A 16887-nucleotide genomic window follows, 5' to 3' on the forward strand; every position below is an offset into this window, starting at 1 on the left:
AGATAAGTGCTTTGTTGTTGTTGTTGTTGTTGCTCTTGTAACATTATATATATATATATATATATAAATGATATAAATATGCTATTAGTATAATAAAATATTTAAGTGGTCATATTCAGAAATGATCAAATGTTTTATTCTAATTTGTTAAAAGCTTAACTGACATGCATATTATTTTATTTACTTTATATTACCGTAGTTTAGGAGTATAAGTATTCACTTACTTTTTTTAGTTCATTATTATTTTAAACCAACTTTTCAGATAAAATTAATTGATTAAAAATGAACAATAGAATAAAATATATTTATAGAAGGTCTGTAATGAGGAAAATTTAATTATACTTATTTAATATAAATTTTTTAATGGTTCGTTCATTTGTTAATAGCTAGTTATAGAAATTGAACATAAAAATCTTAATTCACACCGTCCGACCGTTAGTACCTGTCTTGATTAATTCTACGTTACGGGCCGGGTTGTAAGAAATGTGATTTCAGAATAAGGTCTAGGATTAATTAATGTAATATAGATGAAAAAGCAATAGTAATTATAAGAAAATATTAATAATAATAAAAATAAAAATTTAAATTTAACTTAAATTAATTTATATTCATACAAACATAGCGATACATCCAAAATTATGGAAGAATAGAATTCTATAGAAAACGATGAAGTACAACCTACTATAAATGTGAATGTGATGTCCTGACCTGGATGATGAAGATGATGACACAATTGATTTAGGAGTCCATATCGCATCCCATCGAAAGTGATACAGTCGCTGTGGATAAGTACTTGAAGATTCCAAGATTTATGTCTACCATTGTTTAAGGGAACTGAAGATTCGATTGAAGCATAAAATTTGCTAATGGTAATTGAAAAGATATTAGATAGTTAGCTACTTTTGTCTGGGTGAAGTAAGAGTATCGTTAGCTACTGTTGTATTGGATAGAGAAGCCGAAAGGTTGTGGCGTGGGCAACGTCAGGACAAGCTAAGGACATACCCAACATGATGACAAGTTGGGAAGAGTTTTTGGAGCTTTTTAGAGAATGATTTGTACCCATATACGCTTGAAGATAGATACAAGTCATGTTCATTAAGTTAGTGCGGGGAGAGAAGACAATCATGCAATATGAAGCAGAATGCACTGCACTATCGAGGTCTGCGACATAGTTGATCACTATTGTGGAAGAAATGTGTACATATTTCTTTCAGGATTAAATGATTCAATTAGATAGTTGTTGGTGCCTTTGGTGATCGATGAATACTAGGTATTAGTGGAACGTGATGAAAGAGCGGAGAGCGATTATCAGCTTGCTCCGAAGCGTAAGAAGATGCACAAGAGAAAGAGTGCTGATGAAAGAGAACATGTAGATCAATTAGAGGGATCCAATGAGAAGAAGCCCAAGTTCAGTTCTGATAGATTCAATGGCAACAATTCTTGTAGTAACGTCGTGTGTGCCAAATGTGAAACAACATAAGTGAGAATGTTTGATGATCTTACAACCAAAAATTATACTTTAATATCTACGTCATATCAAAGAATCGAACACTTGAAAACAAACAAATTATTCTATTTCAACTCAAATACAAACTTTTAAGGGTTGATAGTTGGACCTAAATAACTTGGATTACAGCACTATCACCTAAGTAAATAAATTCTACTCACCTAATCTAATTCTAAGAAAGTGATATTTAAACAAGTCTACTATTTTCTCATAGTAAATAATAATAATTATGAATATGTTGGATTAATTTGATTTCAATGTTGAACTGGAAAGAGAAGGAAATATAAGAAGAGACAAGGTTACTTATAGATTCTTTTGTGGTTGGCGATGACGACTTCGAGAACACCCTAAGTTGAAATGGAAAATGGAACTACAACAAAGCATTTTTGTTAGCAAGTATGAAATCTCTTGACCAAAGGAAGGAGGTCTTTGGCTGGCTTTCAGTCTAAAGGAGGGGGAATGAGTAGAGGTGCTATTGTTAGCTACTTGTGTTGGAGCAGGAAGAAGGCGGAGTCAGAGGCGGCTGCAAGGGACATGGTTGCATTGCCCTAGCCTTTGGTTGTTATATACTGAGCTAGGGTGGTGCGAAAGGTCGGTCGGGAGAGAACACGAGAGAAATCACGTGATTATGTCGGTAACCTAAGGAACTTGAGGGAGCCTAACGTTCAGTTCAGCAATCTCTTATGTGTTAGGCTTTAATGAAGGTGTCGATTCCATGCAACCATTTTGGTGGTGGTGCGAGCTAGGGCACTCTAGGGCTCATCAACATTGGCAAGACTAAGATGATGTGAGATTACTTATAAGATTCTCTATGTTCGACAGTGCTAACAGTGGGATCTATTTAGGAGTTTAAAGATTCACACTTATCCTAATAGAACTATCTTAACATCCTTGCTTGTGTGAAGGTTACGGCTAATTTAGCTGGTCTATTAGAATGTTCCTTGAAAATGCATAAATATAAAAACATTAATTATTGTTGTACCTGTAGAATGTCTTTTGAGTGCGGTGCAATAGCGACCGTCAATCTCTTTGGGGAATTCTTTCGTTTTTATTTTTCCTCTAAAAAATTCTTGATTGATTTTTTCAAGCAATTTAGATTTTAATTAAATCTAGGATTAGCTGCATTTTCTAATTTAAATGTGAATCCTATTCGAGTTGCAATTTTTTTAAATGATTTCATTTTATTGTTGATTTCCTTAATTTAAGCAATCATTTGATTAGAATTTCTTATGTTTTATTAGATTAATTAAAAAGAAAAACAATTAGTATTTTTAATTAGTAGTCTTTGCATTAATATTTCTTTTATCTGAATGCTGTGCTTGCAACATCTCACCATTGAGTTATAATAGGAACTCTTGACCCTTAGCATCCTGAATCAGTACCTAACTATAGGCTTCCATTAGGAGGTTTGAACCAAATGGTAAATCTGTACAATACCCTTTGTTCCTTGTTCAAGATGTAAGATAGCTTAAATAATGTTTGGGGGATCTTGTAAGATTTGCATTTTAGCTCAATTTTTATATGTTTTTTTGTTTATAATCTCTAGTGAATCTCAGTGCGTTTTTATCATGATTTCTAGAACTTTAGTTGATATTCCATTTTGGTTGAGTATTTGGTAATGCATTTTTAGTATATGAACAATGGTGAAAGAATTTTTCTATTATTCTATTTTTGTAATAATATTTTCATGGAAAATCCTTGCAGATGGGAGAGTGCTACATTGTTTTCGTTGATTTTTGGTGGCATATGCTACTACGGAAGGTTTGTTATTATCTTACTTCATAGTATTAGATATGTGGTTGGATTTCATTTTGTTATGTGTATATGCAACAAGTAGTTTTCTAGCGTATGGATTTTTGCTAATTAGGATTACGGATCTAGGTTTTGAGGAATCATATCTATAGCTCATTTTCTTTAGATGGATTAGGATTTATTCAGATAAACCTAATAATTTGTTATCCAATCTTTAGAGAGGTTAAAATTTTATTTCATATATACTTGATATCTCCTGTATGTGTGTATTTGGATTACTCATTTGAATTTTCATTTTTTATTCATTCATCAAGAGTGCTGTATGAGCTTTTAAACATATTCTTTGCAAATTATTTTGAGAAATTTCTACCTATATGAAGTTATATTCCTTCAACATTAAAAATATCTCTACTCTTCTAATGGTTATGTTTTCTAACATTTATCAAGCATGTTCCTATTACTCGAGTCTATTCACAACTACCTTCTATTCAATAAATATTTTTCCAAAATCCTTTTTATACAAAATTTTACCAATTTATCTTTGTTAATTTTCTACAAATTTATCTTAGCATTCTTATTTTGGCATGTTTAACTTTGTTATTATAATGGAAAAAACTTCTTTCTTATTCTCATTAAAAACATGTTACACACACACACACACACACACACACACTTTGAATCTCTATAGTTTAGGAATACCTCTAATAGAGTAAAGATCATGTAATTAGATCTCTCTATTTAGGCTTTCTAACTTCTTAAAAGTTAACATGGCATTTTTGATGTGATGAAATATTTGGATAGTTTTTGAAGAAAATAGTTTTGGTAAAGGGTTTTTTCTTTCATTCATGAGTTGGGCTTCTATAGAGCCTTATAATCATTTTACAAATAACCCCTTGATTTCTTCTATATTTCCTATTTACAATTAGACCCCTCAAGATGGGCAAAAGATATCTATTAAGCCCATATTGTCACATAAAACCAAGTCCTTTAGTGAGGCAATCAACTAGTTGCTCTCCAATGGCTACATGACTTGGTTCCAATAGCCCGTTATTCAGCTTTTCTTTGATAAGAATCTATCAATCTCCACATGTTTGGTTCTATCGTGTTGAATCAGATTGTTGGAAATGTTGATTGTTGACTTGTTGTCTTACCACAACTTCATTTGGGCTCCTTGATCCACCTTGTGCTCGACCAACAAGGCTCTCAACCACACCATCTCAACAACACCTAAGGCTTTCACCCTGGACTCTACCTTTACAATTGACCTTGTCACGACCTAACCCGGTGCTTAGAATTAACGGAGGTGGAAACAATGGTAGGACGGTATTAACATTTAACTATCCACATTTTTGAAAACTTCCAATACATATAAAAGAACCACTGATCCACAAGCGCAATAAATATAAATCATCCAAAAATAATAACATCCAAAAATAACAACTCAATCCAGTACTAAACAGTAAATAAAAAACAACATAAATTGTAAAGAAAACTTTCATCAAGAAAATACCAAGCAATAGTGGTTCTCCTTTGGTAAATAAAGTCTCTTTTATCAGACATATCAACCTAAAACTTTTCTTCTTCTGAAAGAAAATATTTAACTTCAATTGTAAGTAAAACTTAGTGAATAATTATAATTTAATATGCACTTAATTCTTATGTTATGCTATGCATGAATCACCAAAAAAGGAAAAGGCAGTAAATTTCATTAAAACTTTAATTTTGGTCATTCCCGTTTCACTTTAAGTAATTATCATTTTCAACATTTTTAAAAGTCATAATAGGATTACCGTCATACTTGAAAATATCCTCAAAAATATGCTCGAAGACACCCTCAAAATGTGTTTGAAGGCAACCTACAAAATATACTCGAAGGTACCCTCAAATTGCATTCACAAATGTATCTTTACCAGTTCTTTTAACGTGCACAAGTATATTGCTTCCCCGCCAGTATCATATGGGGGTAATTCTGTACGACTTAAACCTTTACCTTTCATTTTATTTCCTTTAAATTACCACCTTTTAAAGACATTAAACATTCATTTTCCTTTTTCCCGTTTGATTTCTTTTATTCTTAAGCTACAACATGCATAAAATCATAAATTTTATTTGTCTAAAACATTAAACAAATTTAAATTTAATACATATAGAAAATAATTACTCAGTTTATTCTTAAGAGACCTCTGAAATATCTATACTTCACTTTACTTCTTAGCACCTAAACCAATTAAATATGCATATAACTATAATAATTACATTATAAAGAGAGTCTTATTTAAATATAAAATAATTTTTAAAACGATTACCTCTTTTAGCTTTAGGATTCTTATCTTCATGAAATCCAAATGATTTATCGAATTCTTCACATCTCCCAATCTAAATAAATTTAATATTATTAATTTATGTAACTAATTAAGCAATTAATTCCATTAGTAAGCCAAAATCCTTGAAGTCTTTTGGTTGTCCAACCCTTCCCCTTCCCTCTCAATCTTCCTCTACAAGACCTGGTTCAAATAAACTATATTTTAACATAAAAAATATGTATATAACATTTGAATAATTTGTTTAATTTAAATATGAAGATTTTTGTTGGTATCAATCTCCACTCTCATTGGCACACTCCTCCAACCTTTCCTTCAAATCTCAATTCACTATTTGTTTAATCCCAGATTTCAGTAAAACTTTACATTAATTAATTAAACATACCCTCACAAATAAATATAATTTTTTATCTAACAATATACTAACTTAAATATTACACATACTTTATTTAAAAGCTCTGACCTTAGCTCTAGCTCACACACGAAGCTTCGACTCTTCTCTTCATCTTGCATGCTAGATCTCTCTCCTTCGCCACCCTTCGGTCTCAGTTTGATCTAGAGCCACAAGCAAGATTTCTTTTTTCCTTCGATCTCGAGTCGCCCAAGCAAATCACATACTTCTTCCTCCTCTTCTTCTATACGCACGCGAGCACTGCAGAAGTTTGACTCACCTTCTCTTCTCCTTTGGTTGAGGCTCAATTCAACAGAGCAGCAGGGTAGTCGGAGCTTTACTTTGCACAACTCAATCCAGGGCGACACACTCATACGATATCGCTTTCTCTTCCTCCGTGAGCATAGTGTCGAGTCGCCCGATCTTCCTTCCACCTGCACGAAGATTGGCAAAGCTGTTCGATTTGGGCATCAAGTTTTCCTTCTCCTTTAACTACTTCTACTGTTTCTTTCTTCCTTTCTCTCTCTGGGATACGACAATTTCTCCTTGCTCATTCGACTATTTCGAATGAGTTAAAATTTTTGTGAGGGTTGCGACTCTTCTAACTGTCCGCACCTTATATTAATTAATTAATTTTATTATTATTATTATTCAGTTTATTTTATTTTATTTTATTTATGTTATTACAGACCTCGCTACTACAGATTGTTTCTTGTTCTTCCAAGAGACCAAGTTGTCACCTACAAACATGCAGTATCATGAGTTGGATCTTATGTCATTTGTATAGCTCAGCCAACCAGCATCACAATAGCCCTCAATGCCTACGTGCCCATTCTTTCTAATGATCAACCACTTCCCTAGTGCACTTTTCAATTATCTCAGAATTTGATACACGACATCCATATGAACCTTCCTTGAATCATGCATATAGCGGCTTGCCACTCTCACTGGAAATGAGATGTCGGTACGCATGTGACTCAGATAGATTAAACGACCCACCAATCTCTGATATCCCTCACGATGTCTGCACTTAACTTAGTCTTTTGATCAATTGGAGAGATTGCAGGCTTGCATCCCAGCATGCATGTTTTTGTAAAGAGATCTAATACATACTTTCTTTGAGATAAAACCACCCCGTTTGGTCTATGAGTCACCTCAATCCCAAGGAAGTATCTAAGCTGTCTAAGGTCCTTAACCTAAAAATCTTTGCCCAATTTATTATTTAGTTGAGCAATCTCTGCCTCATCATCATCAGTGATAATTATATCATCAACATCCATAACAAGCATAGCGATGTGCCCACCATTTTGTTGAAATAATACTGCATTATCAACATTGATCTGTTGATATCTTATGCCCAACATAACTTTTCTAAACTTGTTAAATCAGCCTTGAGGAGATTATTTTATGCTATAAAATGACTTCCAGAGCCTGAAGACCTTGCCCACTGTTTGACATGTCCCAAATCCTGGTGCTATGTTCGAATACATCTCCTTTAGTAACTCACCATGAAGAAAATCATTATTCACATCGAGTTGGTGTAACCTCCATCCATCATTCACAATCAAAGAAACAAGTGTCCTCACTGTGCTCGTCTTTGTTACTGGTGCAAATGTCTCGTCATAGTTAATGTCATATGTCTGACTGTACCTTTTCGCCACCAATCTTGCCTTGTAATGCTCCACTTCCTCTTCTTGATTTTGTGTTGCTTTGAAGATTCACTTACACCCAACTGTTCTTTTCCCCATCGGTAATGACATTATCTCCCACGTTTTGTTCTTATCCAGAACACCAAGTTCTTCTAGCATAGCAGTCTTCCACTTTGGACCTCTCTTAGCTACCTGCCAACACTAAGGTATAGAGACCTTGTCTAAAGATGCAATTAATGCTCAGTGTACAGATGATATGTTAGAGTATGAGACAAATTGAACAATGTTTTGTGAGAAACCAAAATAATCAGGAGAATAACAATCACATGAACGACCCAAATTGCTGCGAGAGGTCCTCCTTAAAGCCATAAGAGTGAGAGGATAAGGGAGAAGAATCATATCACTTGGGTATTCTGATTCTAAAGTAGATGGTGTAGGTGTTTCAGGAGTCGGGGTAGAACAAGTGATTTGATGACAGGAGTGACACGGTAGGTACTTCTCTCTCATTCTATCTCCTCCTTGCATACTCTCAACTCCCTTTGAGCTTGAGTTCCTCCACTTTAAGGCTCATTTTCTTCATTTTAAGGGTCTTCCTCAGCTGATCCTTCTCACACAAAGGGACAAGGCATCGTTCCCACATGCATCGATCTCTGACCATCACTACTCTCCCCCTCATGCCTCATACTTCTAGTATCTGATGAGTCACTATAGGGTGATGTCACCTCCAGAGTGTATTATGGTTTGAGCTCTCTAAAGGACACATCCATGCTCACAAACAGTCTCTTCTCAATCGGAATCAAACAAACATATCCTTTTTTGTACCATAATAATCCACGAAAACACACTTTATAGCTCTAGGATCCAATTTTCCTACTGATGGTCTGTTGTCCTTCACAAAACATTCACAACCAAAAACTTTCAAGGGGAGGATTTTGTTATTTTACATTTCAACATCTGACAATGATAATACCAATCTAACACCCTTGAGGGCATTTTGTTGATCAACTAGGTCGTCAAAACTGTCTTCTCCCACAAGTGCTTTAGGACATTCATCGTGATCATCTTGTTTTGAGGTACCTTTAGAAGGCATCTATTTTTCCTCTCAGCTATTTCATTTTGTGTCGGTGTGTATGAACACATGGTTTGATGCTGTATTTCTTGGGCTAACAAGTATTTCCCAAACGCCTTGTTGTTATACTTTATTTCATTTTCGGACCTCAATACCTTCACTACAACATTTTATTCAGTTTGAATGTCTTATGAAGTCTTTAAAGCAGACAAGTACTTTACTTTTGTTTATCATCAGATATAACAAAGTAACATGAGAAAAACAAACGATGAAAGACATAATATCTGCAACAATCCATAGGAGTTGTAGAGCAAGGTCCCATACATCTGAGCGCACCAAATTAAAAATATAAGAACACATTTTACCAAAACAAACATAAGAGCTCTTAGTATGCTTACCGCCTCACAAGCATCACGCACAATGACGCTGAACTTGCCGTGACCACGCGGGAGCGGCGCTCTCCTGTAGCGGAATCGCGGGAGCGTGAACTCTCGCTAGTGAACCGACTTGCCCAATTGAGGTCGATCTTGGGGAATCCTGGGCCAAGTGATCTAGACGAGAATCCTGACAGGACGAGCGGCCTCCCGCGCCTTGTTCCATGCCTTTTTTGCATCCCGCTCGATCGAGCGGCGGTTTAGAAAGGGTGGAATTGCCGCCAATCCCTTTCCTCTCCATCCTTTTCTGTGATTTCCTTACGAGAGCTTTCCTTCTCTGTTTTTCCCCTGAGAGTCTTTAAATTGTTGTTTTCCAGATTTAGGGTTTAGTTTTTGGTGTGTGTTGATTTAAAATTATTGTATAGAGTCTTTTTTCTCTTTGTGGGTTGTATCCAAGGAGGTGGTGGTGCTTCGACTGTATCCTACTCCGGGGTGGTGGTTATATCTCCACTTTTATTTTCTATACTACTTCTCCTCCATTTCCCTTAGTCGTCGGCCACCCCCAACAACTTCTCCCTACACTGCTGACTCCCTTCCAGCTACAACCTGTTGTCCAGCCCTTTCAAGTCCCTCGCAGCAGTCAGCCGACACCCCTACAATAGCTACCTTGTTGTCCCGACCCTTCCTCTTGTTGTTAGCTTTTCCTCGCTCGCTATCCACCCTCTGAAACTGCTGGAGAGCCTTCCCAACTATTTTCCCACCTTCCCATCTTGTACCCACCTTCCAACCTACCTCCCTGCCACCCAAAAATTTTCCCCTCACCTTAACCTATAGCCTCCCTCCTCCAGTTCACCTTCCAACCCCTGTCGGGCCCTCTCCCGCATCCACCCTAGCTGTCGCAAGTCTCTGGATCCACCAGGAAACCTCCATCGCCCTTGGGATACACTTTCAAGGTGTTTGTTCGTGTCGTTCTATGTTGTGTATTTTTTATCCTTTATTTTATGTTGAAGATTCGTCGTTGTAACCGATTTCAATTTCATAATTGTGTTTCTTTTGTGATTTAGGTCTTCTTCTCCGGTATCACACGAGTTTTTGTTTATTCATTTTTTCATACAAGGATGGATGCAAGCAAATCAATAGACTAAACAAAGAGTGTCTCATATGCCTGTGATGTAGTAGCAAACCATCCTTTTCGCCCCTCTCAGATTCTCCTGCTTTAGCATTCTAACCATGGATGTCAAGGCTGAGTCCATCCACTCTCTATCCAATTATTAGAGTTCACTTTGCCACGTGTCAGTTCCCTTCCTTGAAAGATCACCTTTGGAATATCAAATAAAACAACACAATTTAATTGAAGTATAATGACACCAATGTATAAAAGGTTCACTGGAAGGGATGGAGCATTCAAAACATTATACAAAGTCATAGAATTATTACACGTCACTATACTCTTACCAACCACAGGCTGTGTTGTATCATCAGCGTTTTTGGAATATCAAATAAAAGAACACAATTTAATTGAAGTATAATGAAACTAATGTATAAAAGGTTCACTGGAAAGGATGGAGCATGCAAAACATTATACAAAGTCATAGAATTATTACACCTCACTATACTCTTACCAACCACAGGTTGTGTTGTATCATCAGCGTTTTAAATGTGCTCTGGAACTGCTGGATGAATATAGGAAGATAACTCACTAGCAATACCTGTCACATGTCGAGATGCACTAGAGTCTACTATCCATTCTAGTGATCTTGTGGTGGATATAGAGGCAAAAGTATGTGTATCACGAGTACTTTTAGCTGAGTGAGCATAACTAGCAGTGTTTCCCTTGGATGATGATAAGGTGGATGCGTCCTCAGTCACATTACCTGCCGCTCTTTGTTTCCTTTTTAGCATCTTCAGTAACTCGTGATCCTCATTGGTAAAGACTATCCATGTCTTTCCCTCATTCATTTCTACCATTTGCCCGGTAGCCCCTTCTTCCATCTCTCAAGCCCCCATGATTACGACCACAACCTCTAGGCTATCCACGTCCACCCATCTCTCTCTCCTTGTCTGGTTTTGGACAAGCCATGCTCAGGTGTCTCACTTCTTTGTAGTTGAAGCACCTGCGGGTCTTCCCCTGGGTTCCTGTCATACTTGACATACCTAGAAGTCCACTTGATTTAGAATGTAGCCTTATGCAACTTATATCATCAATTTAACTATTCCGCAGCCTTCGTCTGTCTCTCACACATTAAGAGACAGATTTCTTTCCTCAATTACAAACAGATGAACCCTCACTCACTTGGAAATATCAACACACAATAGAGTTTCGTTTCCTTTCCGGATTCTCAAAACTGCAACAGAGACAAAGCCCTAATCTTCCCTGCTTCTTTGCAGTCTCGTTAGAGCCGTTCCTGCATTTACCATAGAACCTTCGCTGTTCTGCACGTGACCCAACTTGAAGCCTCCACACCTGTCTATCTCTTCTGCTCTCTGCATGCACAAATCCCACTCCCCTTTTGGAACGAGAATCATACAGAGAAAATCAATCCTTTGCATTTCGTCGCTCCCTGTTCGCTTGCACTAGCCCATTTTCCTTGGTTCTTCTATTGTTTGCCTCTCCTATCCGTAGAAGTAAATCGAGCCGCACTTTGCTCTTCCCTGATCTTCCTGATCTACCCGCAGTCGCTCAACGCCGAAGCCCTAGCCGCATCACCTGTTCATTCTTACGAGGGCCTTCATCCCGCAATTCAGCTAGTGTGAGGCCAGTACAAACCGATCACGTGCCTTTATCCTGCTATCCCGTCCTAGTGGCGAGGATGAACCCTGTGCCTTCCCAGTTAGCATGACTATTTCGCAAGAAGAAACGGTTGTGACGGCTAGGCTCTGATACGATGACGTGAATAATTTTGGTAAAGCGTTGTTTCCTTCATTTGTGAGTTGGGCTTCTATGGAGCCTTATAATCCTTTTACAAATAATCCTTAGACTACTTCTATATTTCCTATTTACATTTAAACCTCTCAAAATAAGATACAAATCTCAACAGTTATAATGTGAAGGTGAAGGTTAGGTGTTAGATATGTAAATACATAGGAATTAGATGGTATGTATGTAAATTCTCCTTCGAATTTTCAGACTCTTGCTAGCAAAATAAATTGATTCTAAGTTGATATGCACTGCAGTCAGAGGGTACTTGGAGCAATTAATGGAGTTTTGGTGTTCGGCATCGTCATTTCCTTTACAGCACTCGTGGTAAAAGGCTTTCTTATTTGACTTCTGTTACCTAAGTAGCTACTTCAATATAGAAAAAAGATTGCTTTACGTTAGCTGTACCATACTTCCATTTTACATATAGGGAGTGGCAAGTGGAGACCTGCAATGGAGTTCTCTTCTTCAGGCTAATTTTGAGGCCGTTCCGCAAAGTGTACCTATAATTGCTCTGTCATTTGTCTACCAGGTAAATGATGTAGCTTTTCTCCTCTTATATGAGTATATTAACACTGTTCTTGTTATTTTCAGAATGTAGTTCCAGTTCTTTGCACAAACCTTGAGGGAAACCTATCAAAAGTCAGGTGCAAATCCTTTTTCTTCAGTATTTTTTCGATCTTGTTTCCTTTCATATATATCAGTTTCGAGTTTCTCATAATTCATGTTGCTCTAACACAATGTAATAGAAATTAGCATTTTGACAAATTAGCTTCTTATGTTTAAGGTTTTATGGTAGAATGAAGTGAAAAACAGCCAACCTTTAATGGCATGAGAGCCTTCATTATTTGCAAGTAGTGTGAATATTGTATTTAGGGGCATTTACATACATACCACCCTATTCTTATGTATTTACATTTCTAATATCTAAACTTTGTTTTTTTACATTTCTACCATTCAAATCTTTCATATCGAATAAATAATCACGATCACCTTCCCAGTTAGCTCTAATTGCAACTGTATCTCCAATTTTCAAGCTGCAATCCCTTTGTTGCCGTACCAATTAGCTATAGTCGTGACTATTTCACGATGACAAAGCGGAAAGAAGAGAAAATCGTAGTTCAGTGTCTCTACACGCCGATCTTGGAGTCGAGCAGCATCAACAATGCATGCTGATCCCAACAATCAGCACCAACGCGACAACTGTTAGGGTTAGGCTTTGATATCACGTAGTAAAAATTGTTCGGAAAACTTGCCCTCTACATTCATAACTCGGGCTTAATAGGGTATTACAAAGTTTTACAAATAAACCCCAAGTTTGCATCAATATTCCCTTCATACTGGAGGAAACCCAAACCACCTCGAAAAAATAAAACAATTATTATTTCTAAAGGGTACAAATAAGACACTTGCGAGCATGAAATAAACGACATCACATATAAACAATAAACACCAATAATTAGCCTCGACCGGAAGAGACAATCCAAGGGTGGTGGTGGCGTTAACACAGTAGCGAGTGGGAAAGAGGGAAGGGTTGAAGGCTCTAGGGGAGGTTGGAAGGTTGGGAGAGTGTAGGTAGATGGCTAGTAGGTTGGGTAGCAGGTTCCGGGAGGCTAGACAACCGGTTTGGGAGGCGTGACAGCAGGCTGGAAGATTGTTGAGGGGGCGGCAGAGTAGCTGGCATGGAAGGGACTAGCTGGACGATAATGTTCTGCTGCAGAGAATGGGTGGTTGGGTGATGGGATGAAGTCTGGGAGATGTGGGAGCTGCAGATGGGCGACTGGAAGATAGGACAACAAGTTCGGGAGGGGTTGGGGCAGCTGGTTTTGGCCACAGAAATGAATGAAAGTTGCTGGAAGTGGGGTCAGAGGGGAGCTTCAGAAGGATAAATATCTTGTCAGGGTCGAGCTACAGTTGGAGCACCAACCACACCCTTGGAGACTGTCACCAACTCGGACGAGTTACAGTTGGAGCACCTTCTCTTTGTCGGGTTCAACCCCCGTAGGGGAAGAATGTCTCAAAGATAAAACTCTTAATTCTCCACTCATCGAAAACCTCCCCTGCCTTTAGCAAACGACATCTATAAATAAGGTGGAAATAGAAATACTGGACAAGTAGGAGAATAGGCAAGGAATAAAAGAGGGGTGGCGGGAAATGAAGAAATTTGAAAATAGGATAGAAGTGGAAGGTGGTAGAAGAGACAGACAATGAATATGGAGGGAAGAAGCTAAAAAAGGAAAAAAAAGGATAATATGAAAGAGATATTTCTGCGGTTAATGTAGCTACTACAGTAACACATTTGCGGTGCTACAGAGCTACAGTAACGTATGCCTCAACACCCTCCTGCTTCTTTCCTTTTTACGAATAGATTTCTAAATAAGGTTCAAATCTCAATACAAAACAATCAATGACTACTGACAAAAATTCTTCTGTCAGGTTAGGCGATTACCTTCACTAAGTAAACCAGTGATTATGACAAACCAGGATGACATAATCGTAGAATCTTGATCAGGTCCATCATCATCCAGGAAAATTTTAAAACCAAGCATTTCGTTAATATAACTTAAGATTTTCGATATTGCAAAATATAAATTTATATTTTGGCATAGTCGCTCGTAATACAGGCGACTGAAAGCTTACATGGAAAAACCATTTTTTTAATCCATTTGCATTTGTTGTATGTTTTTTTTTTTTTCTGACTGCTTTCATGTGCGGGTTGTTGGTAGTTTTTTTATTATTAATTTGTTCATACATATCACTTATTCTCATGTATCTACATATCTAATATCCAAACTTTATTTTTTATATATATGCCACCTGAGTTTTGTATTAAACGGTGTATCTTATTTTATTTTTGTTTAATTACTGATATTTTTTATCTGATGTGAAAATTTTGGGCGATATAAATATAAAAATAAAATTTGTGTTAAATATGTAAAATTAAAATTGGCATTTATCCTTGACTACCAAAAACAAGGTAAACGGATAATAAGAGTTATGTGGTATGTATATAAATGCTTATTTTTTTATTGTTTGAATAAGAGTTGTGGAGTTCTATCTCAAATCTGTTTTTATTTTTTTGGTCCAGTTTTGTGGAATAATCAGTGAAAAGTTATGAAAGAATTTTTTATTGTCAGTTTTTTAGTATTATTTGGATAATTAAATTAAATTAAATTAATTCAAATTAAAAATATATTATTCAACATAGTTTAATTTTATTCAAATTAAATTATTGTGTTAATTTTTAATAATTTTTAAATTTTATGTGATTGTATTTAAAAAATTTATAGAGAACTCTTCAATTCCTTTCAGAACCAATTATATTAAAAAGGGACATTACATACATACCAGTCAATTCTTATTTTCCATTTTATTCTTTTCCGTCTTCTTGAGGGAAGAATAAATGTTGTTTTTCTTTTTTTACATATTTAACAAAAAATTTATGTTTTGCATTTATGCCACCTAAAATTTTCATATCACATGAAAAATATCATTATTTTTATTTAGAAAAGTTAAAAATTTTAATGTTAAAATTAAGCGTCTTATAACTTATACGTAAAAATTAAAATTTGGATTTTAGATAATACATAAGAATCAAGTGATATGTATGTAAATATTTTATTAAAAAACAAGTTTTGGCAGCTGACAATGTGAAAATTAATAATAATAAAAAAAAATGTTCAGCCACATAAAGGAAAATGACTTGGAAGAAAGTAAAAATAGGATAACCTTAGCACGCCAAATGCAAATGGATAAAAAAAAAAGAAAGAAAGAAAGCAGCAGCTGCCTTGTAAGCGATGAAGTCCCTCGAATTACAAGCGGCTGTGTCAGTTTATATTACCAAAAAACTTAATTTATACAAACCAAGTGCTTGATTTTAAATTTGTTCTATGAGCTGCGCAATTTCGCAGCCCTATATCCACAGTGCCAGTTCAATATCTCTTGTTAAGTAGAAAACAAAGATTGAGTTTAATAGCTCATTAAATACTAAAAAGGGCATGTTTTGGTTTTTTTTGTTTGATGACATTACAAACCTGCTGGTAAAATTTGTTTTTGTTTTATATATACATATCATAGGACTGCTATTGTCTTCGGGACAGCTGTTCCTCTTGCTTTGTTCCTTATCTGGGATGCTGTATTACTTGGTACTCTTCCAAATTTCGAGATGAACGCTGAAAATATCACCGACCCGCTCGAGCAGCTTCGATCGAATAATGGGATAGTTGGGGTGAGTTGACTCACCCGTTAAACCGAACCATTGTAGAACTGCTTTGAATCAGCAACTAGTTTTGAGAGGAAGCGGACATTCTAAGTTAATCATTCTTCATTTGACAAATTGCTATGTAGCCAATCGTGGAGGTGTTCTCATTTCTTGCCATAGGAACATCATATATTGGATTTGTTCTGGGACTCACAGACTTCATTGCTGACTGTAAGTGCTTTTTGTTTTGGGGCATTCACATACCTAGCACACAATTCTTATGTAATTACTCATCCCACACATAAACTTTCATATTTCGACATGTAGCACTCAATTATTTAATATCACATAAAAAGTAGCACTATCATCACTTTCTGAAAATGAAATTCAACTTTTCATGCATAGGTTTAAAACACCAAAGTGCTATGTATGTACATATATAAATCTAATGTGAGATTTGTAAATACATAAGAATTGTTTGCTACGCACGTAAATCTGCCTTTGTTTTTGTGGTAATGTTAAAAGTTTTTCTTTTTTGTTGCTTTTGCTTTTCTTCGTCATTATTTTTTGCTAAAAGTCCGGGTAGAGAATAATTTAGCATTGGGAGGGTAGTCTTAAAACTAGATAAAGTATGCTTTTTTATGTCATCCTGTAACAAAATTTGTTGATTTGATCAATATTTGAAGTTATGCTTCTTGAGGCGTGC

The 16887-nt window shown here is 36.0% G+C and overlaps 1 protein-coding gene across 5 annotated transcripts in view; it reads left to right on the top strand.

Annotated features, from left to right (window-relative positions):
* Positions 1 to 16887, top strand: part of LOC110024399 (tyrosine-specific transport protein-like) — a 65477-nt gene that overhangs the window by 45784 nt on the left and 2806 nt on the right. For 4 of the 5 annotated variants that reach the window (XR_002293992.1, XM_020724338.1, XM_020724341.1 and 1 more), the window contains 6 exons: positions 3212 to 3268; positions 12238 to 12307; positions 12411 to 12512; positions 12575 to 12627; positions 16058 to 16208; positions 16328 to 16412. Coding sequence is in view for 4 of the 5 variants with exons in the window: in XM_020724338.1 (XP_020579997.1) it covers positions 3212 to 3268; positions 12238 to 12307; positions 12411 to 12512; positions 12575 to 12627; positions 16058 to 16208; positions 16328 to 16412 (518 nt within the window). In the remaining variant the exon portion in view is untranslated. The remainder of the gene's footprint in view (positions 1 to 3211; positions 3269 to 12237; positions 12308 to 12410; positions 12513 to 12574; positions 12628 to 16057; positions 16209 to 16327; positions 16413 to 16887) is intronic. The other variant, XM_020724340.1, reaches the window with a different exon arrangement.

The sequence above is a fragment of the Phalaenopsis equestris genome, unplaced genomic scaffold, assembly GCF_001263595.1.
Source record: "Phalaenopsis equestris unplaced genomic scaffold, ASM126359v1 Scaffold000256, whole genome shotgun sequence".
NCBI classification, from domain to species: domain Eukaryota; kingdom Viridiplantae; phylum Streptophyta; class Magnoliopsida; order Asparagales; family Orchidaceae; genus Phalaenopsis; species Phalaenopsis equestris.